The following is a 21,230-nucleotide window of genomic DNA, read 5'->3' on the forward strand; positions in this document are numbered from 1 at the left end:
ACACCAAGAGGCGGTGTTCATGATGGGGCATAATTCAGTGACTGGAGGCATCTGAAGTCTGTCAGGGGGTGGATCGGGGTTTCCCCAAGTCAAACCCACTGGATTCCTTGTCTGAGGAGGCCCTGGTTCAAGAGGGATGGTCTGAAACACAGCTGGCAGCTGTGGAATTCCCAATGCGGCTAGAACCTGACCAGGGGAATTGCATGCTCCACCGTTGGATGAAAGGCTTGAGATGAGGTGGGAAATTCTCTCCGATACACAGTCGTTCGATATTTTGAGAAGGAACGGAGATGAGAACCCAATCCAAGCCGGCCTACTCCGAAACAATGATGCAATGGGGCACACGCGCTCAAAAGGGAGGAAGAAACATCTGAGGCGTTCTGCGCAGGGTTTTCTTGGGAATTGATGCTCGTGAGGTTTTGGAACGTGGGATCTTCGAGAAACTGCACGACACTGGCGTCCCCCTGTCCTTGTTCCTGGGACGCGGCCACACACAAGCAAGCCATGGAAAGAGAACACCACTGGTTCACTGGCTCGGTGTTAGTTTTCCGCCCTGGATTTGGCCCTGGACCCCTGGCCTGGCGTGCCTGGCACGCACCTCACTAAAATATCGCACACCAATTCGGTGATTGGACCTGGATTGGAGGCAGTTCACCTCCTTTCGACCATCCAATTCCCCCTCATCCCCCCTCCCCCAACTTTTTTTCTGCTCCGACGGCATTCTTTCCAACCGTCCGGTTCGTTTCAAGCTGGTGCATCAAGAGGACCGTGACGGCCTCTCTCGTGCCCACTGCAACATCGCTTCGGGTCCAAAAGCAACCCGAACCCACATTCACTATTCTTCCCTAGTTGTTTCTTATTCGCTGGGGGGTTTATTGCTGTTTTCTTTCTGCCGCCTTTTTGTTACCATTTCTTCCTTCCCCCCTATTTTCTAGTTGTGCAACGTCAAAAGCCGACCTCCCCAGGGTTGACTTACGGATAGTTGCTTGCTTGCTTGCTTGCTTCCTTGCGTGGCTGCTTGATTGCTTGCAGGCGGACCGCATTCATTTCCCTGACACCCGCAGTTCGTCGGTCAACGGCCGGCCGGTTCGCCAAAGCACCCGCCCGCCCCGGAGCTCCACTTCCCATCACCGCCTTGGGGGGAAGAAAGAAAGCGTGTCTGATCTTCGGCACGCGCAACCGGGGGCAACTGTGCGATCTACTGCAACCCTCATCCGCGACCACCTGTTCCATGTTTCTTGTGTGCCCGAGCCACACAGCTCTCACGCCTTCGGACGGGCCAATCGCTCCATGTCGGCTCGGCTGAGGAGCAAGTTCAGCCTTGCCCTTTCCGCTCCTCGAGCGCCAACAAGAGGAAGAGGGAGTGGAAAGAAAGTTTACCCCTGAATTGGGTCCGCTCCCGCCGCGCCGCTCGACGACACCTCGTCCTGGCCGAGTGGTGGCTCTTTTGCCCACCACGCTCTGACGCCAATTCGTATCTGCTTCGCGACGGCCGTCAAAGGGAGGATAAGGGATAGGGGACCGCAGGAAACCGAGTTCAGCGACCGGGGCGGATTAGCTCGAGATGTCGCTGAATGGGTTGGACGATGCGCGGGTCAAGGAGGCGTACGAGACGGCAGTCGCGGAACCTGGGGGATGGTATGTGCCCGCCCGTCTTTCTGCTTGCTTTTGGAGGATTGCTGTGCAACTTCATGTGCCTTGAACAACACGAGGTTCCCTTGCGCTTCTCGCCTCTTCCCTTCTGCTGTACCGGTCACAGCATGGCAGATACCCGAGACAGGTGCTAACGGTGCGTTCTTTTCCGTCACAGGTTCCTCCTGAAATATGCCAGCCGCGATGAGGTCGAATTGCTCGGCCGGGGAAACGGGGGGATTGTGGAGGTCCGCAACAATATCGCCCAGTATGAGGACAAGTCGCCGTTGTACGGCTTCCTCCGATACAGGCGCCGCAGTGTCCTTATCAGGTATCTCCCAGAAGGCTGTTCTAGGTTAATCCAAGGTGCGTATTTCTTGTTGCAGATTCTGAGGCACGCGCAAGGCAGTTCTTTGTCTAGGGACTAACCTTGGGGTCTTACAGCTCGGGTAACCGTTCACTTTGATGCCATTTGCGACCGGTTTTCGCCCCATGACACTACCTTTTCGATTTCCGATGCTAAGGAACTGAAGGACACCAAGCTGTCCGCGGCTTGCTCGCTTCATGCCGCGTCTGGTTCAACGTCTTCGTCGACGAGTTCACTCCGCCGAAGGCGCTTGATGGAAATTGCGGAAGAGGAGGAGGAGGAAGAGCGGGAGAGGAAGCGCCAGTCGTTGGTTAAAGAGGACGAGCGCCCAATAACGTCCGCAACGCTCTCGGGGCCGCCTGTCAGACTCGACGCGGATTTAGCCAAGGTCCCCGAAGCATCGCGATTTGCCAACGAGCTTGAGCCGCCTAACTTTACAGGCGTCCCGAGGCCGTCTTCTCCTGCCAAGTCATTCGACGAAAGCTCGAGGCGCATGTCCTCACAGTCGTCACGAACAAACGAACTCTACCCAACTTCTTCTTACCCATATTCAAAGCCGCGTGTCAAACTCGGCCCGCGACCATCGGCAGATACCGGACGCCCAGGCTCTTCCGGGGGTTCAGCAGCTCGGGTGGCGACGGTCCCAGCTGGTCTTAAATCGATGTCGAAAGGTCCTCGAAAGGCTCGTTCCCACTCGCAAGGCCAGGACGATGGAGCTCCAGGGTCGCCCAACCAGGGGCAAGGCGAGAGTGCTTTCCCGTCTATCGACGTTACCGGAGCTGATGGGAACCTGTCACAGAAGGAACTCCCCCAAGTCCCAGCCGCCAGCGCGGCAACCGAGGCGCTAATGGAGGCGATTTCGGCACAGAAGGCTAACATGCAGGCCCCGACTTCGCCTTCCGGGAAACAAAACGCAATCTCCCCCGAAAAGGCCCGTCTTCTGAAGGCTATGAAGTTGAGAGAGAAAAAGAAGCTGAAGAACCTGCAACCCACACTAAACGCTCCTGACACCGATATTCCATCTGCCCCTAGCACGCCTGGGCTCCCCGAAGACGTACAGGAGTCCGAGGTGACAGCGGAGTCAAAGGCAGTAGCGACAGTAGAGACGCCGCTGGAACCCGAACCCCGGACTGAGGACTCTGAGCAACCGGATGATGACCTTGTGGCCATGAAATCCGACTCTGGGATCGACGTTGCGACAGACCAAGCGTCCGTAAATACCGTAGATTCTCATCCTACGACGCCTGGTGCCACCTCGGAGATCGGCGAGTCTACCCAGGCTTCATCCTTATCTGACTCAACGGACGAGACGGTCTTGGCCAAGGAAGACCAACAAGACGACCCAGCCGACGAGCCGGAGCCCCGCGAAACTGCCGAGACTACCGGCGACAAGCCTGAAATAGTACCGAGCGACATTTCGCCCGCTGAGGACCGACCTGATGAGAAGAAGGAAACCCCACAAGATAGACAGTCACAGGCGACTATCATCGCGCCCAAGGAAGAACCCGTTGCGGAACCCGAGGAAGGTATTGCGGCGCCCGAGGAACCCGCTCTAGTGTCCGAGGAGCCTGTCTCAGCATCTGAAGCAGCAGTTGAAGAGCCCGCCGTCGATAAAGAAGTGCCGACAGCGGACGCCGAAACGACGCCAACTCAAGCTACCCCCGCTGAGCAGGAGACAAATGACATTTTGCCGAGTGAGACAGTTCCGGAATCAGGACCCGATCCCATCGTTCAGAAACCGACAGAGAGTGATGCTGAACTCCCTGCTATTGAACAAGCCCCGGCAGCACAAATCCGGATACCGGTATCCAAGTTTTCGACACGGGAAGCAAAACCCACCTCAGCCGCCGTCGGCTCTGACAGCCCGCCAACTATTAGTCAGGCCCCAGAGGTAGATTCGCAGGATGTTGAGCCAGTACCGCCCCCAGTGCCGGAAAAAGATAATGTTCTCCCTCAGCTGTTGTCGGCCGAGACGGAGTATGTCGATGGGAGGGGACGGAAGCTTCCAGACCCCATTCAAACTGATTTCGACTCCCCGGAAAACGACAAGCGCCGTTCGATGATTAGCATCTTAGAAAACGACGGCCTCATGGACGAATTGCAATCGGCCACCGTGCAGGAGGCCACGCCCGTTGCTGTGTCGAAGTCTCCGCTGTCGCCTTTCTTCGGGCTCGACCAGCCTTCTAAACAGCGGCCCGTTAGCGTCTTGGAGGATACTGGGGCACAACGTTTTGCACGGACCGTCTCGAACCCAGTCCGTAACTCGTTCCTATCCCCCAGTGAAATGCCGTCTGGCCAGGCTCGATCTGCCTCTGCCGGTACTGCCCATCAACAAAGGGGCTTTCAACAACAGACACCGACCGAGGCACGACCCAAGAGTGCCAAGCTGGGCTCCAGCATTTCACAGCGGATCAAGGCCTTGGAGAAGTTCTCAAGTAGCCCACCGGGCACGGAGCCCGTGACGACACCCAAGGATCGTCCTGCCTCAACATTTTTCGCTGTCCGCAAAACTAGCATACGAGAGCCGTCTCGGCCATCGTCCGTGGTCGATCGGGACAGCTCAGTGACAAGGGTTGCCTCACCTTCCCCACCAGCCTCGAGGGATTCGACGTCCGCCGAGGCGACGAGGACCATGGGGCGTGGGCGTTCCGGATCCTTGGTCAACCGGCTGTCCATGTTCGAAGGAGGTATGCCTCCAAGAGGACGTCCTGATTCTGTCCAGGTCACAGCTAGGATCGTCCGGGATCCGAGCAAACCGTTTTCCAAGGGCCTCGAGCCGAGCGGTGGCAACTCAACGGAATATGGTGCCCTGGACTTGAAGCAGTCGCCCTTGGTCGTGGATGTGCAGAACCGCATGGACTCTCGGAGTCCCGTGCGGCCCCCGAGTTCCAACTCGGTGCGCACTCTAGAACGGGATATTGCCGAGCAGGCTAAGCAATCTGTGATTGAGCGACGGCAATCCAAGCGGTCTCGGGATGGCGAGGGAGATTCCCCGACAGAAGCCACCGAGGGCCGTCGTCCCCGGCGCCGGTCATCACTCTCGGTCGTCAAGGACTTCATCAAAGACCGCACCGGGTCGGTCATTGGCGGCAAGTCAGGCTCCAGCGACAGCCTCGGCTCTGCGGGCGTCACCTCGCCAGGCACCTCGCGGCCCCCTTCTCGCGCCCCATCGGTGCAGCCATCGGGCTCTCTCGTCCGCCGTCTAAGCGTCAGCAGCCGGCGCTCGTCCATCGAGCGAAACCACACCCCGCTCTCCTCTGTGTCCCTTGCCACCAGCCGGGCCACCGACATCAACTTCGACTTTGACGCCGACGCCAAGAACGGAAGCGGATCGAGCGAGAAGCGATTCGGCGCCGGCAGCTCAGACCCGGCCAGCCCCAAGAGCGGCAACGGGACCGGCAGCCGGGCGTCGAGGTTCATGCGTCGCATCTCCAACACTCTCGCTACCGGCCGGAAGACCGGGGCCCCATCGATCTCCCCCACAGTGACCGAGGAGAACGCCGCCGAGGTCGAAGCCGCGTCAAAGGGCAACTCGGCCATCAACAGCGCAGCTACTCAATCCCCGCCCAGCATCGTGGCCTTCATGGGCGATGTCAACGTCCAGTTCCCGGACAACCTCCTGTGGAAGCGCCGCAGCATCTGCCTTGACAGCACGGGCTTCCTGATCCTCAGCGGCGTGCAGGGCGCGGCGATGATGCCCGCCGCTGTTCCCGGCAGGGACCGCCACGGCGCGCTGATCAAGCGGTACCACATGAGCGACTTCAAGGCGCCATATGCACCGGATGTGGAGCTCCAGGAGCTGCCGAACAGCGTTGTTCTTGACCTGGTTGAAGGAAGCGCGGTGCAGATCGCTTGTGAGGACCGGGCTGGGCAGATGAGCATTCTTCGCAGTAAGTTCCACCGTCGTTGTTAGGGGGGTGAGCGAGAATTGGGTGAATATAAATGCTAACAAGCCATATGTAGTCCTTGAGGAAGCCCATCGCAACCACTCCAACTTCTAAAACCTTAATTGCAAACCCTTCCTCCACTCTTTTCCCCTCACGAATTCTCCTATCTTGCACGAGCAATGGCTGCTATTCTTTCAAACGCCCTAGCGGTCCGGCAACAAACCAAATTTCCTTCTGTCTTCTGAAACGCACCACATCCGACCCTACGTCCGTCATCAACCGACCTTTCTTCCCTTTTTTCTGTAGGAACCACCTTCATCTCGGAATATTCAGCTCCTGATCTTTTTTATGATCTTTTTTACTTCTCTTGCTTGAGCGTCTTAGCATTGATTGAGCGCCTCAGCAACTATTATTCATTCTCATACATTTACAGCCACACACAACCGACACTAGTTGTACTTTCCTAGCCCCCCTTTCCCCTATGATACCACCAATCATCTCTATCACGGCTTTTCAGCCCACATCTCATTTCTTACAAAACTTTGATCTGTTTTTTTCCTTAGTTTTCTTCTTTCAAAGCACCGCCGTTTTATACCTTTGGCACGGCAGCGGGCGGGGAAACGGAGGGCGAAAAGAAGAGTTGGAGGGGCCTAGGGAGATACAGGGAGGCAGATGTGCGTCACACTCTCGAGTTTGGGGAGGTATCTGATTGGAAATAAATCAACTCAAAGGATTGGAAAAAAGGAATGGGCCGTGGTGGTGGGGGTGACGGTGGCAAGAGTCTGTCTCATCCTTTCTGCTCTAATTCAATCTTTTATAGGGAATCATGACCCGTTTGCTTGGTTTTGTTTTAAAACCGGCCCCCCCAAAAAACAGAGAGCAGAGTGTTGGGAAGCCTCGTCCTCCGTGGCAGTGCAATTTTTTTGTTTTTTTTTTTCAATTTTGTGTGCGGTTTACGGTGCAGATGTACATGGACACACATATAAGATATGCCTACGTGCCTAGTAGATAGAATAAAACGTACCCTGCGGTGCTTGGAAGGATCTCGCTGTGCTTTGGTGACTTGGAATTGTGGGAGTTCACACAGCCAGGGGTTCATCACGTCACTCTCCATCCAAAAGGACATAGATGAGAAAGACAAAAGACAAGATCTAAGGGATCTTTCATGGGGAGATGAGAGAGAAGTCATATCATGATATACACGTTCTGGTCTGGCGTCTGTTAACCCCGCCCCCGCTAAAACATCCTTGAGTCGTCCATTCATCCAGCTAGCTATCCGTCCGTACAACAACGGTCCGCCGGCCGTTTCCCGGCATCTATTTCGTGAAAGTGCGACCATGTACGAGTGTTAAGACAAATTGGGAAACACGCTCCCTCAAGAACAGCTGAGTGTCGGTTGATGGGAGTTCGAAGGGCTCGTTGGCTCGGTAATATACAAGTTCGAGATGGTCGAGCTAATGGAGGGAGTGGTGAGGTCCGCAACGTTGATGAGGTCCCGGATGTCGGCGGTGCGAGTAGAGGGGGTGGATAATAGCGAGTGTTTTATGTGTCCGCTTTTCCATATCTCCGAGTGTGCTATCGATCTTTGAGGATCGAAACCAAATGGTCGTTGAGCAGCTGAATACACCTCTCTCGCGATCAGCCGATACACCCCGCTCACCACACCCTCTCCATCTCGGCATTTTTTTCGTCTTCTTTATTTTTTCCTCTCCCACATCAGCCAACTCAAAGAGCCGCCTTCGCCTCCGCCTTCCCCCCACCCAACGCAGCACTCAGCTCCTCAGCCGACATCCCCTTCCCATCCGTCCCCGGCGCCGCACCACCACCGCCCAAAACCTCCCCGCCCAACTCACGCATCCGTTGCTCCTGCTCCATGGCCGCAAAGTTCTGGTCCTCGCCAAACGCCAGGGCGAAGGGCACGCCGACGAGCAGGGCGCTGACCGAGACCGTCCAGGCGGCGCGGCCGGCGAAGGAGAGCGCCGTCCACACGGCGGATGTGGTGGCGTCGTACTTGTGGTGGATCCAGCCGCGGGCGGTGGCGGGTACGATATCGCGCAGGGCGGCTAGGCGGTCGGCGAGGGTCTCGTCTGAGGGGTCGTAGTTGGATTCGTTGGAGATTTCGGAGTCTGTTGTGTGGAGGGGTTGTTTTGGTTAGCGGGCGGGGGGGTATAATAATTTGGGGGATGAGGGGGTTTTGGTAGAAGCATGGGAATCGGGTTTCATACCGGTGTCAGTAAAGTCCTCGTCCTCCTCCTCAGTCCCGACTTGGGGGTGCTGGAAGTGCTCGTCTTCGACTTCTACAAGTTGGACCATTTTGAGTTGTTGTGTGAGGAGAAAATTAAATTAGGTTGTTTGAATGTCGGTTCCTCTGCGTGTGTTAGGAAAGAAGCACTGGTCCTTCCTGTTGCAGGTTGTGGAGTTTATCCTGGCGCCGGCCGCGGGGGTGGTGGTGATTGAGGGTTGATGGATTAAGATTTCAATATTCGCGAAAGCCCGGCTCTGCGTTCGGTTCGCCTTTTTTTCGCGGATAAGAAAGAGCATGACGGCGCTGTAGAAAGCCGCTAGTACTAACACGGTTAGTTCAGAAGGTGGGGTTCTAGAGGGGCGAGTCAATTGTGTGTTACGCCAGCGCTTTAACTTTTGCACAGAGTACATCGCAACCGACCCTTGCATCAACACCTTCGAACATGGAGCTTCACTAGCCCCGGAATAAGAGCTCAGCTCAACACGGGTTGCCAAAGTATGGTTTGAAAGTAACTAATAATACAAGGGGACGCTAACTGAAGGCTTCTGCTGTTGCTGTTGGTCATGACGTTTCCAGTCTCGACGCCGCCAGCTACTGTATAGAAATGGGTGATATGGACTTGAAATGCTTTTGGCACGTGAAATAATTTGTTTCAAATTTACCTGCCCCCATGCTTCAATTTAAGATAAATGGGGTAAAAGCAGAACAGACATTGCGTTTGAGTCGCTTGAGGTCCTAGGGTGAAGTTCGCAGACCAGGAAGTACCAGGGTTCGGGTTACTGCCATAAAAAACCAGATGGTCAAAGCGTTCTCTGCGGATGCCCCACCACGTGACCGCACAGAAATTCGAAAACCTACCGCAGCACAAATTTAGCGAACCTCCTTCCCACGACCCTCGGACAAGCAAGTTTGCAACGACAAGCCGGTCAAAGTTGCCCATCATGTCTCTCGTATCGGGCGAGAAGGTACGTGGACATAGAAGATGGATAGCATCATGAGTCTCTGCGTTGCCCTCAATTTCCTCCTGCTGGACCGTTTTCCCCGGGCTCGCTGGCGACTCTACCCCATCCGACACCCGATCGACGTACCTACAATTTTGTGGTGCACGCGACAGATCCGACGACGAACCCACAGAAATCAGATTGCCGAGCGGGGGACTGCGAGACGATGCGATGCGATGAGAAGCCAATGGGTCCCCCGTTTGGAAGCTAGAACCGCACTACATTCCACCTTTCTAGGGGATGGGAACTGCCTCGAATGACATCTGTCAAAGAGCTACCAGGCCGTTTGGCTTGCGGTTGTGTCTGGCACGGTTACCCCTACGGCAATACAATTAGGACGGGACAGCAGCAGCAAACGGGCAACGCGAGGTGGATGTGCGGATGGCTCAAGGGATTACAAGCTAACTGGTTATCCAGAGCAACTTCAACCACATTCTGCGTCTGCTCAACACCAACGTTGACGGCAAGCAGAAGGTCGTTTACTCCTTGACCAAGATCAAGGGTGTCGGTCGCCGTTACTGTACGTCTTTGACGCCCCCAGCTGCGGTGGTCCATTCGGGTTTAAGGAAGACATATGGTGCTAACTAAGAGAACAGCCAACCTGGTGTGCAAGAAGGCCGATGTCGACCTGAACAAGCGTGCCGGTGAGCTCACCTCTGAAGAGCTGGAGCGCCTGGTCACCATCATCCAGAACCCCACCGCCTACAAGATCCCCGGGGTATGATTTTCCCATCCTTGTTACTCTCGTGTTGAATGTCATTGTTAACCGCACCCCGTAATAGTGGTTCCTGAACAGGCAGCGCGACATCATCGATGGCAAGGACTCTCAGATCCTGGCCAACGGCGTCGACTCTAAGCTCCGTGATGACTTGGAGAGGCTGAAGAAGATCCGGGCCCACCGTGGTCTCCGTCACTACTGGGGTCTCCGTGTGCGTGGTCAGCACACCAAGACGACCGGTCGCCGTGGCCGGACCGTCGGTGTGTCCAAGAAGAAGGGTGGTTAAGCGGGGTTTCTCTCTCTCTCTCTCTCTGGGGCGAATGCGGCATTATTTGGCGCTGCTGTGCTTGGCTTTCTGGCGGTGTTATCCCTCAGGCTAAGGGGTGGTGGTCATGGACGGGATGGGTTGATTTTATTTACCTCTTGCGAAGAAGATCTCTTGCAGTTCGTTAGGGAATCGGCAGGATTGCAAAAAGGGAACCACCATGATTCACAGCGTGACAAATACAGGCGCAGATACAAAACAGTAAAACGACTTGGGCCCACAGGATGTGCTATGCGTGGTGATCAACGATATGGTAGGTCACCTTGTCTATGCCGTTCTTTTACATACCAAAACGCCGAGCAGCCATCCACACTGAGAACATAAAATAACGAAGACGTAATTACCGGAGCATTATCGTCGACCACCCACCATCCATATCTGTTCATTTTCCATGCCCAAGCCGTCTATCTCCTTCACTCTTCATGCGTAACAGCCATATCCAACACCTCCACCCTCCCCTGCCCTCTCGTCTCCCCGCCCACAAAGTCCGACAACCCCTTAAACGCCCCCGGCTCCACAAACCCAACAATCTCCCACTCCGAGCCCACCACGTCCTGCGTCTCGACCTGCTCGATGAAACTCAAGATCTTGTCCTTGACTGTCCCAGGCGCCTTCTGTTCCCCGCCTGCCTCTCCGTCATCTGTGTTCTTCCCTCCGGACGGGGCAGGTGTCTTGGGTGCCTTGACGGCCTGCTTGAGTACGCTGGTGGAGCAGGTGATGCGCAGGCGCATGCGTGCCCGCGCGACGGGTATGGGTTGATGGGCGATCAGGGCGCGCATGGCGTCGAGGGCTTGGGATTTGGCACTCTTGGTCGTGGTAACGCCTGTCCAGGTGGCGGTTTTGTGGTGTGTTGTTGTTGTCGATGTTGTTGTTGAGGATGATTGTGATGGCGCTGTTGAGGAGATTGTGGATGTGGCGTTGGGTTTGCTCTCGCCCGGTTCGTTCGTGGCCGGTGTGCCTAGTAGGTTGGGTGTGATGGGGTTTGTAGAAGGCTTTTCTTGTTGTGATTGTGGTTGTGACTGTTGCTGGTGTGCCATCGAGCTGAGCATGTCCAAAGCCTTCTCAATCATGCCGGAGGTGTAAACACGCTTCGTGCGTGGGTCGACGAGCCGGCTCGCGACGATGGAGACGACCTCGTTGTGGACTCGCTCGAGCTGGGCACTGCGTTCCTTCTCGCCGACCTGCAGCTCGCCCTTGCGTAGGATCTCGAGAATAATGTCATCAACCGAGACGCCCTTGCCAAAGGCCTTGGCCAGCTCGGCCGACGGCGCCGTTTGGCCCTTGGACACGTTGAGGAAGACCGACGGGATTTGCAGCACGTTATCAAGGTCTGTTTCGATTCCTGAGCGCCATTCTAGGACCTTGTTTTTATAACAGGCAATCTCAAAGCGCTTCTTGCCCTTTTTTAGGCGTACCAACGACACGTTGGTGAGCTTGATCTGGTTGGAAGGTTGTTGAATGACCATTGTGGCGTTGGAGATGGCGTCTCGCTCGTTTTTCTTGTTCGGGCTCTCGTTTTGTTGATGTGAGAAGGGCGAGGTATCTCAGAGAAACTGCGATTTGGCGATGATTCTAGTTCAAGATGGTGTTACCTGTGACTGCGTAGGGTCAAGACAGGTTTCGTTTTATGTGATGGTGTTTTCCCTCTTGATCTTTTTCTCTTATCGACAACGACCCCGCCACAAACGAACAAGTCCCTGATGCAGGTGGGATGAGTCTGGATGACTCAGGTGGGTCCAGGTCTGCGGGGATCCATCCTGGAGGCAAGGGGCATTTGTGCAAGCCCGTCAAGCCCGTGTTATGCCGCCCATGACGGGCGCATTACCGGGCATTTCCCGTCCATAACCATTTGTTATGTGGCGCTTTGCCATTATCGGGCATGATTAGTCTGATTCCGGTACAGTGCAATCCGAGGATACCGAAACTTTAAGCGCTCTGGGCCCCATCCGACCGAACATTCACCGTTCACACGAGTTATCCGGTTTGCAGCGCGTCGCGGGAACATTCGTCCGATGACGCAGGTCACCGCCTGAAAGGATGGAGGGACTGGGCCGGTCGGACGCCACGGATGAGTGGGCCCGGCTAGGTGAAGTGTTTCGTCTTCCATTGGTGGAACCAAAGACGAGGCTACAGTTAAAGAGCCAATGCGCAGACCAGTCGACTGTGATGATGCTTATCAGACACATTTTGTGTAATGCCCCACTTTAGTTATCCGCTCTCGTGACCTGCCCTGCAAGGTACCCCGACAACAGGGCGTGGCGCAACCAATACCCGCCTGCCTGTGCCTTGCCCGAGGCGGTCGCTCAGTCGCTGCGGGATGGAGGTTCCCAATGCGCCGTTTCATCGATAACACCAACCCCCGAGCTCCCGCCTTCCTTTCCTCCCCCATTATATTTCTTCTTTCACATCTCTTTCTATTTTCCTTTTCATCAACCTCGTAATCCGCATCCTGTAACAACCATTTCACCACATCACACGGTCTTCTCCGCCCACAGTCGCAATGAGGATCGCAGCGTCGACGGTGCTGCTCGGCGCAGCTTCGGCCGCGTCATTCCAGCAGCAGGCCCAGCAGGTGCTCTCCGGTGGCTTCGGCGATGGCCCGGACGCTATGAAGCCCATCACGGATTCGTTCGCGGATGCCGCGGGTCACACCATTGAGAACCTCGAGGAGGCCTTCTCTGGCATGACCGCCGAAGCCAAGGCGCTTTGGGATGAGATCAAGCTGCTCGTCCCCGACAGCGCCTTCGACCCGTCGTCCTGGCTCAGTCAACCCAAGCCGCACCGCCGCCGTGATGACTGGAACCATGTCGTCAAGGGTGCCGACGTGCAGAAGCTTTGGGTTCAGGGTGAGGACGGCCAGGAGCATCGCCAGGTTGATGGCCGCATCGAGGATTACAACCTCCGTATTAAGTCGGTCGACCCTGCTAAGCTCGGCGTCGACTCCGTCAAGCAGTTCAGCGGATACCTGGACGACGAGGCCAACGACAAGCACTTGTTCTACTGTAAGGCTCTCTCCCTCACCGCCTCCCCCTGAAAGAGGTTCGCCTGTGCTAATCAAATCTCTCTTCGTTCGCAGGGTTCTTCGAGTCGCGCAACGATCCCAAGAACGACCCGGTCGTCTTGTGGCTCAACGGCGGTCCCGGGTGCTCATCCCTGACTGGTCTCTTCTTTGAGCTCGGCCCCTCGTCGATTGACAAGAAGCTCAAGGTGGTCAACAACGAGTTTAGCTGGAACAACAACGCCAGCGTCATCTTCCTCGACCAACCCGTCAACGTCGGGTACTCGTACTCGAGCAACCCCGTGAGCAACACCGTTGCGGCCGGGAAGGATGTCTATGCTCTCCTGACTCTGTTCTTTCACCAATTCCCCGAGTACGCGAACCAGGACTTCCATATCGCGGGCGAGTCCTACGCCGGCCATTACATTCCCGTCTTTGCCTCGGAGATTCTGTCTCACAAGAACCGCAACATCAACCTCAAGTCCATCCTGATTGGCAACGGTTTGACTGATGGCCTGACCCAGTATGAGCACTACCGCCCCATGGCTTGCGGTGATGGCGGTTACCCCGCCATCCTGGGCGAGTCTGAGTGCCGTGCCATGGACAACGCTTTGCCGCGCTGCCAGTCGCTCATCAACAGCTGCTACGAGAGTGGCAGCGTGTGGAGCTGCGTTCCCGCTTCTATCTACTGTAACAACGCCATGATCGGTCCCTACCAGCGCACTGGCCAGAACGTCTACGATATTCGCAGCAAGTGCGAGGATTCCAGCAACTTGTGCTACAGCGGCCTTGGTTACATCACCGACTACCTGAACCAGAAGGACGTGATGGAGGCCCTTGGCGCCGAGGTCTCGAGCTACGATAGCTGCAACTTTGACATTAACCGTAACTTCCTGTTCCAGGGCGACTGGATGCAGCCCTTCCACCGCCTCGTCCCCGGCATTCTCGACGAGATCCCTGTCCTTATCTATGCCGGTGATGCCGACTACATCTGCAACTGGCTCGGCAACCAGGCCTGGACTGAGGCGCTTGAGTGGCCCGGCAAGAAGGACTTCAACGCTGCCAAGATCAAGGACCTGAAGCTCGAGGGCGCCGAGAAGGAGTATGGCAAGGTCAAGGCTTCGGGCAACTTCAGCTTCATGCAGATCTACCAGGCCGGCCACATGGTTCCCATGGATCAGCCTGAGAACTCCCTTGACTTCCTCAACCGGTGGTTGGGTGGCGAGTGGTTCGCCAACTAAAACGTTGGGCGACGCCTTTTCTTGGATTGAAGGCTTGTATATTGTGGGGGCATAATGGGCATCTAGCAGACGCATTTGTATTCTCTCCTCCTTGGGTAGTTTGCCGCCGTCGTTCATAGATCGCTACCTGATTCTGACTTTGGTATCCGAGCTCGCTTGAACGTGCGACAAGCTGTACAAGGCTGGGTTGCTTTTGCATTTTGCGGATAGTTTTCCTTAGCTGAATCCATATCATCATCCTCTAGCATATCCTTATATATCTTGCCGTGAACCACGTGTTGTTGCCGATCCGTAGATGCTATGATTCAACAAACAGCAGCCATACCACCAACTTATCCTGACCAGTACAAACCTCTAGACTCGCTCCTGTGTCGTGGGCAGACCTTACACATACGCATACTGTGTACGATGTAGTTACTAGGACCCTTTCCCGCCGATCGTGACACGGGCCTGACTTGCCGGCCGATGGCTGTTTCACATGCAGACTCGCGGCCGTTATCCTCAAAGCTGTAAAAAGTGGTCACATTCTCGTTTGAATTTATTGATAGACCCGAGAACGACCTAACTAGAAGAGAGAGATCCTGGCAGAAGAGGTTTCAGGTATGACAGCGCTGGCTTCTCCGGCATCATGAATGTCAACACGACCACACCTCCTATCTCTCTTCCGCCCCTGATATCCTTCCTTGCGTTTCGGAAGCTCGACATGACAAGTGCATAGGTAAAACGAAGGCAAGGAAAATGCCTATTTCAAAACGAGTCAAGAACTCTTTAAATTCTCATGTTTTGATTGCACATAAAATACAAGGACATACAACACTGCCCAGATAGACCACCCACCCCTTCCTCTCCCAATTTTCCCAGCCTTCCTTGTTCCCATTTGTCGTTTCCTTTCATACCTCCCACAAGGGGAGCTGACCCGATAGCAATTACACGCCCCGTCCGTGGATTGATGAAGATGACATCTGTTGCGGGTACCTCCAAACTTAAGGCTACCAAGCAAAGCCTGTCAACATCCCAACGGCAGACTCCAATCGTCCATGCCTCAGAGCCCGTGTTTGTTACACCTCTCCCTTCGCTTCCGTCTTCCACCCTTATCTGAAAAGCGGTAATGGCGTCGTGGAAAGTAAGACGGGAACTCCGATTAGGTGTAGGACACACCAAACCGCGTCGCCGATGTTATGATACTCGACACACTCGGTTCACCGTGAGATGCATTCTGTCCTCCCAGTCAACCTTCCTACGCCAGCCTTGTAGAACATTGTACAGTTTGTGCAGCAGATCCGAGCTCACACCCCAGGGATGTGAGACGGTCACTGGCCGTAAAATTCACGGCACACAAGGATTGATAGATGAGAGATGCATGCTAACCGGTACAGCAAGCCGGTTAGCGGCGGGGTATCATTAACAGAGTAAGAAAACGCCTCCAACAAGGTCCTCCACCCGTTGAATCGTGTTTTTTTCGATCGTCAGAACGGGACGATAATTTGAACCTGTGTCGGGGGGATGATTCCTTGACAACAGGGTCGGGCTCAGAAATTGGGCATTTTTCGGAGTTCGCAGCTGTGGTCTCCATCGAAGAGGGCTGCTAACGGCGGCCTGGGCCGGGTCGATGGGTTTCATCTAGCCATATCCTCACCCTAGTCGTGGTGGTGTCATCAATTGGAGCACGTGGTAGACTGATGCCCACCATAGGCAGGCGGCATGGCTTAAGTTCTACCCTGCGGTATCAGCCGCCTGCATTGGCGGGCTTGAGCTCTTGTGCTTCCTGAATAGACTTTGCAAACCATTGATCCTGAAACGGCTCGGCTTCTTCTTCAGTTGCCGAGTGGATGAGTCTCCGGATCCGGCGGCAGCAGTGTTTCCGTTCCTTTTCACTCCCGGGCCATTCGTGAAGTGTGGGTTGTGGCCGTTTCGTAGAGCATCGTGTTCGTCATCGAGGACCAACGGCGGCGGTGGGTAATTGTCCAGCTTCAGGTCCGTATCACTCCGAGTCGTTGTCGTAGTGGCCGATTCTGGGACCGTGCTCGTCGATCCGGCGGGGTCTACCACGCTTGGGACCGGCATGTTGGTGCCATAGCTACGTGGGCGTTCAAAGGAATCCCGACTGACGATGCTGGTCCCCTGCGTGCTGGGAGACATCGGCATCCGGCCTGTGGTTGCACTCGTCGCTTGAGAAGCCCAATCACCGCTGTTTGGCGCCGAACCTGTGTCTGTCGCCTCGCTGCACCGCTGTCGGCTGTGGCCATGGTGGTGGTTGGCACCATTCGCGCTGGATCCTTCGTTATGGCCATAACCAGTTGTGGAAGAAAAGCTGGTGACAATGCCATTCACCGTTCGTCCGTTGGCGGGCCGCCTCGAGTCTGAATGCGGCTGGTGGAAAGGACCCTCGTGCGGGGTTGCAGCCTGAGCTCCCGCCGTGTTTGAGGGGGATCCCGTCGGTCCCTTGGCGGGATGCGCCTCCGTTGCCGGGTCCGGGGAAACGGTGAAATTGATCGATTTAGGCGACAGCTCACGGCTTTCGGCTTGCGAAGCCGGTTCCGTCGGCGCCTGCCGCTGCTGCTCGTCTCGCAGAACTTTATCAAACAATTCTTTGTTCAAGAGAAGTTCGTCAACACAGTATTGCATGGCAGGGAGGATTTCGGCAACGCCTTGGAAAAGCGGCAGGGCGAACAAGTTCATAAACTTGAGCTGCGCGGTAGTCAATGACAGCGTATCCTGCTTGGGTTCCGACATCAATGAAGTCTTGATTTCCAACTCGCGTTCCATGGTTGATTGACGGGAGAACTCCTCAGAAAGGATGTGCATCCACTGAAGGGCTGCGTCATGTCGTCGCGTCTATGAACAAAAGGTGTGAGTAATCAGTCGGATATCACGGTCGAGGCATGGAAATTCGGTGGACGGTTAAACCTACAACATTGCTGATATCTGCGCACTTGATGAGAAGAGCGCATGTCAGCGCCTTGTGCTCAACCTTGGTGGCGTCTTTCCAGCTATCAAGGTTGTCGGAACCACGAAGCTTCTCCTGAAGGTCACCCATCTTCCTCATGTACTCAAAATGCAAACCCATATCGGTAGCTAAGATCGAGCTGATCATAAGGTGGCGCAAGTTGCTGTCAGCGAAAGTGGATGGCCAGTACCTTCGCAGGATCTGCGAAAAAGCCGCACAGTGGAACGATTCGAGGACCGAGCGGTCGTTGTACAGCTGGGCAAGAGGCGCATTCAAGGTGACTAGAAAGCCGTTGTTGACGCCGGGGTGGCCAACATCATGACCAATAGCCGTGATGAGCAGAGTCAAGGCTTCAAACGGCTGCAGCAACTCAACCATTGGCGACTTGAGGCGGGCAGCGGGTTGCGAGCCACTAGCTGAGGGGCAGGGCGGTAGGGAGCCAATGCTGACGAGGAAGTGGAAGGTCGCCTGCAGGACGTCGACCACGTGGCGGAAGTTGTGATACGGAACAAAGGTATTGTAGGCAGCCCGACACGCGAGAAGAAAGCGGTGTAGTTGGTCTAGAGTGAAGCCCATGGGCAATCAGCGGCCTGCAGGACATGTGAATAAGCACCAACTCAAGTCACAGCAAACATACCTGTCGGTATCCGCCAAGGCTCTAACTCAGGCATGGAGAGTGCATGTTTAAACATGACCAACGCGGCCACGACCAGTTCGTCTTCCGTAAAGTCATGGGCGCAAAAGTGCCACTGTCCCACAGCCGAGGTGACTTCTGCCTGCTTCTCAGCAGTGATGGACAACCTTATGTTGGAAGCCACATCTTCCGTCTCACTCCCTGTGCGGCAAATCCGACCCATGAGTTTCGACACCATAGCCTCGCGCAAGTACGAGAACGGCTTCTCCTCATAGATACCGACCCATGAGCGCTTTCGGCCCTGGCGAAGTTCAACCAGTGCTTTTTGATCCCGGGCGGCATCTCGTTGGGCGCGATAGGCATGGACCTCCAGGTTGGTGACACACTTGGAGTTCATGGGGCTCGTCATAACATCCGTCGCGCCGGCGTCGAGACACTTCCTAAGCATCCTCTTGTTTGCTGCTCTGCGCTCCTGCGATGTGGGCTGATTCCCGTCCGGTGTAACAACAATGGGGACAGTGACAACCAGCTTCGATACATTTCGCACGTATGACTCAGACATGATTCTTCGCAGCAACGACAGGCCGTACAGTTCCTCCTCCTGGGTTTCACTGTCGTCGGCGGTGGTCACTGAGGATGGAGAGGGAGATCTCGAGCGGGTTCGTTCGGGGATATCGTCACGGTACGGAGTGTCAAGGATAAAAACGGTCGGTTTGAGAGTCGCCATCGTGGTTTCCTGCAGGCTTAGCCATTGAGTCAAGCATGCGCCGCCGGAACTACAGAGGTAAACTATGATCATCCGATGGTCAGCTGGTCTAATTCGGCGGCACAGCGCTGCAAGATGTTAGCCGCAGCACAAGGAATTGGCAGGCATACCTTCGTCAAACACATCAAGGAGGAGTTGAATATTCTCGGCGACACGCGCCGATTCCCCTCGTGTCGCATCCCCAGGAGTATGTCGACGGCCGGCTTCGATGTTCCGGTCCTGCAACACCGACCGGTCGACATATATCACATTGCACGGAACTTTCTCCATAGTGCGGCCCTTGACAAGCGACCGGTCTCGCGACCAGATACGCTTTCCGCTGGGGAGGGAGGATGGCTCGACGGGCCAGACAGATTTCGGACACGACGACTAGACTGGCGGGCGTATCCGGTGACAGCGTGGGCCAAGCCGAAGAGTCGACGGCAGGACAGCTCCGATGGCGTTCAGCGAGCAATGGCGAAAAGTCGGCCTCTCGGAAACAAATGCGACAGCAGCGGTATTTCAGAAAATGGTGTCGATCCGCGCAACTTGGTGTGGAGTTCACACCGAGGGCCCTGAACGTCGAGTCGCTGTGTAACGTATGTCTAAGAATCTCCCCCTTCTCCCTTCTAGTTTTCCCGCTTTCGGTGAATTCGAGGCTGGGGGCCGGTTGAGTGTCGGACGAAGACTGGAAGGTGCCCAATCTCGATGGGGTCAAGCTGGTCTATGTGCACGAGATTAGGCGAGTTGCGCAAAGGATGGTGGAAGGGGGGCGAAGTGGAGTGGACGGAGCGCAGAGGGTGCTCGCGATAAGGCGAATGCAGAATCAAGACACCAGCTCTACCATGCGCGAGCTCGTCTGAAGGATTTGATAGGGAAAAAAAAGAGAGAAAAAGAAACGAGAATAGGAATGAACAGATTGAGAGAAGAGGAGGCCCGGGCTCATTCCGCAATTCGAGCGCCTGACAATGAACGCCTTGTTCCCTTGTGGATCGAGTCGCAGTGGGTAACCTCTGGTTTGGCATGGAACAGGGAGGTGGAGACGACGGATGGAGGGTGGGGGATTGAGACAGGCAGACGGAGAAGTTGATGCAAGAAAGAGACCGAGAGAGAAGGAAAAGTGCATGACTCCAACCTACCTCAAGACTGGTGAACTTACACAGTCTGTGTCGCGGAGTGAGGACGGCGAGACGGGTAGGTTGTCTGTTCCGTACCCGGTGTGAGTTGACTTTCGAGAAGTCACGGGAGGAGAGAGGAGCAGGAATGGCCCAACTCTGTAGTGCAATGGCTGGCGTGGGCGTGTTCGGAGAAGCCCGTGCCTCGAACGAGAGGAAAAGGACCAAGGAAGAAGAACCACGGTCTTGCCTGCCCTCGGCGGACGCTCGAACCCATGGGGCGAATCCGCTCTCTCTGGCCCTGGAGGGAGGCAATTGGGGCGCAAATAACGGCTGAACCCCACGATTGGCCTTAGTCCTCTTTATGAAGGGAAGGTGACGGGCAAGGACCTTCCCGGGCGGCCAGCGCGCAGACATTGACGGGCAAGATTGGCTAGCAGACAGGCACAACACAGAGCCAGACACACACCACCGACACACACGCACATTCCATCGCGCGCACTTCCGGCGCACCACGCACACTGACTGGGAAAGCAAGCTAGGCGGCAATCGGTGGGCAGGGCAGGCGCGACAGGCCTGGTTGGACAAAATGGGGTGGGTGGAACCTGAGAAAATGGAAGGGAACATGGAAGGGGCATTCTTCGGGGGAAGCGCGGAAGGTGTGGGTGCGTTCCCCTCCTTCCCGGTGGCGGGAGCCAGTCAGAGCTTCGAATCGAGGTGGGGACGGATGCGCAGGCGGGAAAAGGTTCAATCTCAGCAAGAGCTGGGGCGGGTTCTGACTGGCCCGAGGAAGCCCCCCTGTTCTTCTGGCCGTCTTCTCGAAAACCTGTCGAACACGCTACTGCACACCAAAACAAGCTGTCCACTGCCCGTGCTCCCCCCAGCCCGCCCCCGCTGCGCAAAAAGGGATTTGGGCGGATTTGGGCGGACGGAGAGGGAAGCTCAGGGAAAAGAAGGGCGCCCACACAGTTTCGGATGCCGACGGTCAAGGGCTCCCGGCGACCAACCAATCAGCCGTCCGCACGACGACGCTGCACCTCGCTGTCGTCGCAACAATGGCCTGCCACAACACTGCAACCACGCTGAGCCGGGGGGTCCCTTCCACTTCCTTTGTGCTTGAGGAGCCTCTCCGAGCGTACACGTACTGGTAGGTACGACAGGAAGCCAAGCGCACAACAATGAAAACGGAAGGACAGCGGAATGCACAAAAGTGAGAAAGATAATAATAGGAAAGAGAGGACGGTGAGCAGGACAGAGAAAATAGAAAAACCCATCGACGATTCAGGACTTCAACCTCAAAGACAGAAAGAGAAGGAAAAAGGGTGAATGGAGCCGGTCTTACTCAACGAGCAGGCGCCTCGGACGAAATTGTAGC

At 55.7% G+C, this 21,230-nt stretch overlaps 6 protein-coding genes across 6 annotated transcripts; 3 read left to right on the plus strand and 3 right to left on the minus strand.

Moving 5' to 3' along the window:
* Positions 1 to 1,564: 1,564 nt before the first annotated feature.
* On the plus strand, positions 1,565 to 6,000 carry C8A04DRAFT_14854 (uncharacterized protein; the record flags this gene model as incomplete). Its single annotated transcript, XM_062778262.1, has 4 exons — positions 1,565 to 1,638; positions 1,811 to 1,998; positions 2,077 to 5,889; positions 5,963 to 6,000. 4 exons carry the CDS (start codon positions 1,565 to 1,567, stop codon positions 5,998 to 6,000), a joined length of 4,113 nt encoding a protein of 1,370 aa, XP_062633899.1.
* A 1,611-nt stretch (positions 6,001 to 7,611) lies between these two features.
* On the minus strand, positions 7,612 to 8,199 carry C8A04DRAFT_39827 (mitochondrial import receptor subunit Tom22-domain-containing protein; the record flags this gene model as incomplete). Its single annotated transcript, XM_062784729.1, has 2 exons — positions 7,612 to 8,012; positions 8,112 to 8,199. 2 exons carry the CDS (start codon positions 8,197 to 8,199, stop codon positions 7,612 to 7,614), a joined length of 489 nt encoding a protein of 162 aa, XP_062633900.1.
* A 750-nt stretch (positions 8,200 to 8,949) lies between these two features.
* C8A04DRAFT_39828 (ribosomal protein S13/S18-domain-containing protein) lies at positions 8,950 to 10,136 on the plus strand (the record flags this gene model as incomplete). Its single annotated transcript, XM_062784730.1, has 4 exons — positions 8,950 to 9,096; positions 9,550 to 9,652; positions 9,729 to 9,850; positions 9,915 to 10,136. 4 exons carry the CDS (start codon positions 8,950 to 8,952, stop codon positions 10,134 to 10,136), a joined length of 594 nt encoding a protein of 197 aa, XP_062633901.1.
* Positions 10,137 to 10,588: 452 nt separating this feature from the next.
* On the minus strand, positions 10,589 to 11,641 carry C8A04DRAFT_14857 (ribosome maturation protein sdo1; the record flags this gene model as incomplete). Its single annotated transcript, XM_062778263.1, has 1 exon — positions 10,589 to 11,641. The coding sequence occupies one exon, from the start codon at positions 11,639 to 11,641 to the stop codon at positions 10,589 to 10,591; it is 1,053 nt and encodes a 350-aa protein (XP_062633902.1).
* A 1,034-nt stretch (positions 11,642 to 12,675) lies between these two features.
* Positions 12,676 to 14,414, plus strand: C8A04DRAFT_39830 (Alpha/Beta hydrolase protein; the record flags this gene model as incomplete). The annotated part of the gene is made up of 2 exons (XM_062784731.1): positions 12,676 to 13,177; positions 13,252 to 14,414. 2 exons carry the CDS (start codon positions 12,676 to 12,678, stop codon positions 14,412 to 14,414), a joined length of 1,665 nt encoding a protein of 554 aa, XP_062633903.1.
* A 1,713-nt stretch (positions 14,415 to 16,127) lies between these two features.
* Positions 16,128 to 19,031, minus strand: C8A04DRAFT_39831 (uncharacterized protein; the record flags this gene model as incomplete). The annotated part of the gene is made up of 4 exons (XM_062784732.1): positions 16,128 to 17,249; positions 17,326 to 17,921; positions 17,999 to 18,784; positions 18,872 to 19,031. The coding sequence occupies 4 exons, from the start codon at positions 19,029 to 19,031 to the stop codon at positions 16,128 to 16,130; spliced, it is 2,664 nt and encodes an 887-aa protein (XP_062633904.1).
* Between the last annotated feature and the right edge of the window lie 2,199 nt (positions 19,032 to 21,230).

The sequence above is a fragment of the Dichotomopilus funicola genome (genome assembly GCF_033296635.1).
Source record: "Dichotomopilus funicola strain CBS 141.50 unplaced genomic scaffold C8A04scaffold_76, whole genome shotgun sequence".
Classification (NCBI taxonomy): domain Eukaryota; kingdom Fungi; phylum Ascomycota; class Sordariomycetes; order Sordariales; family Chaetomiaceae; genus Dichotomopilus; species Dichotomopilus funicola.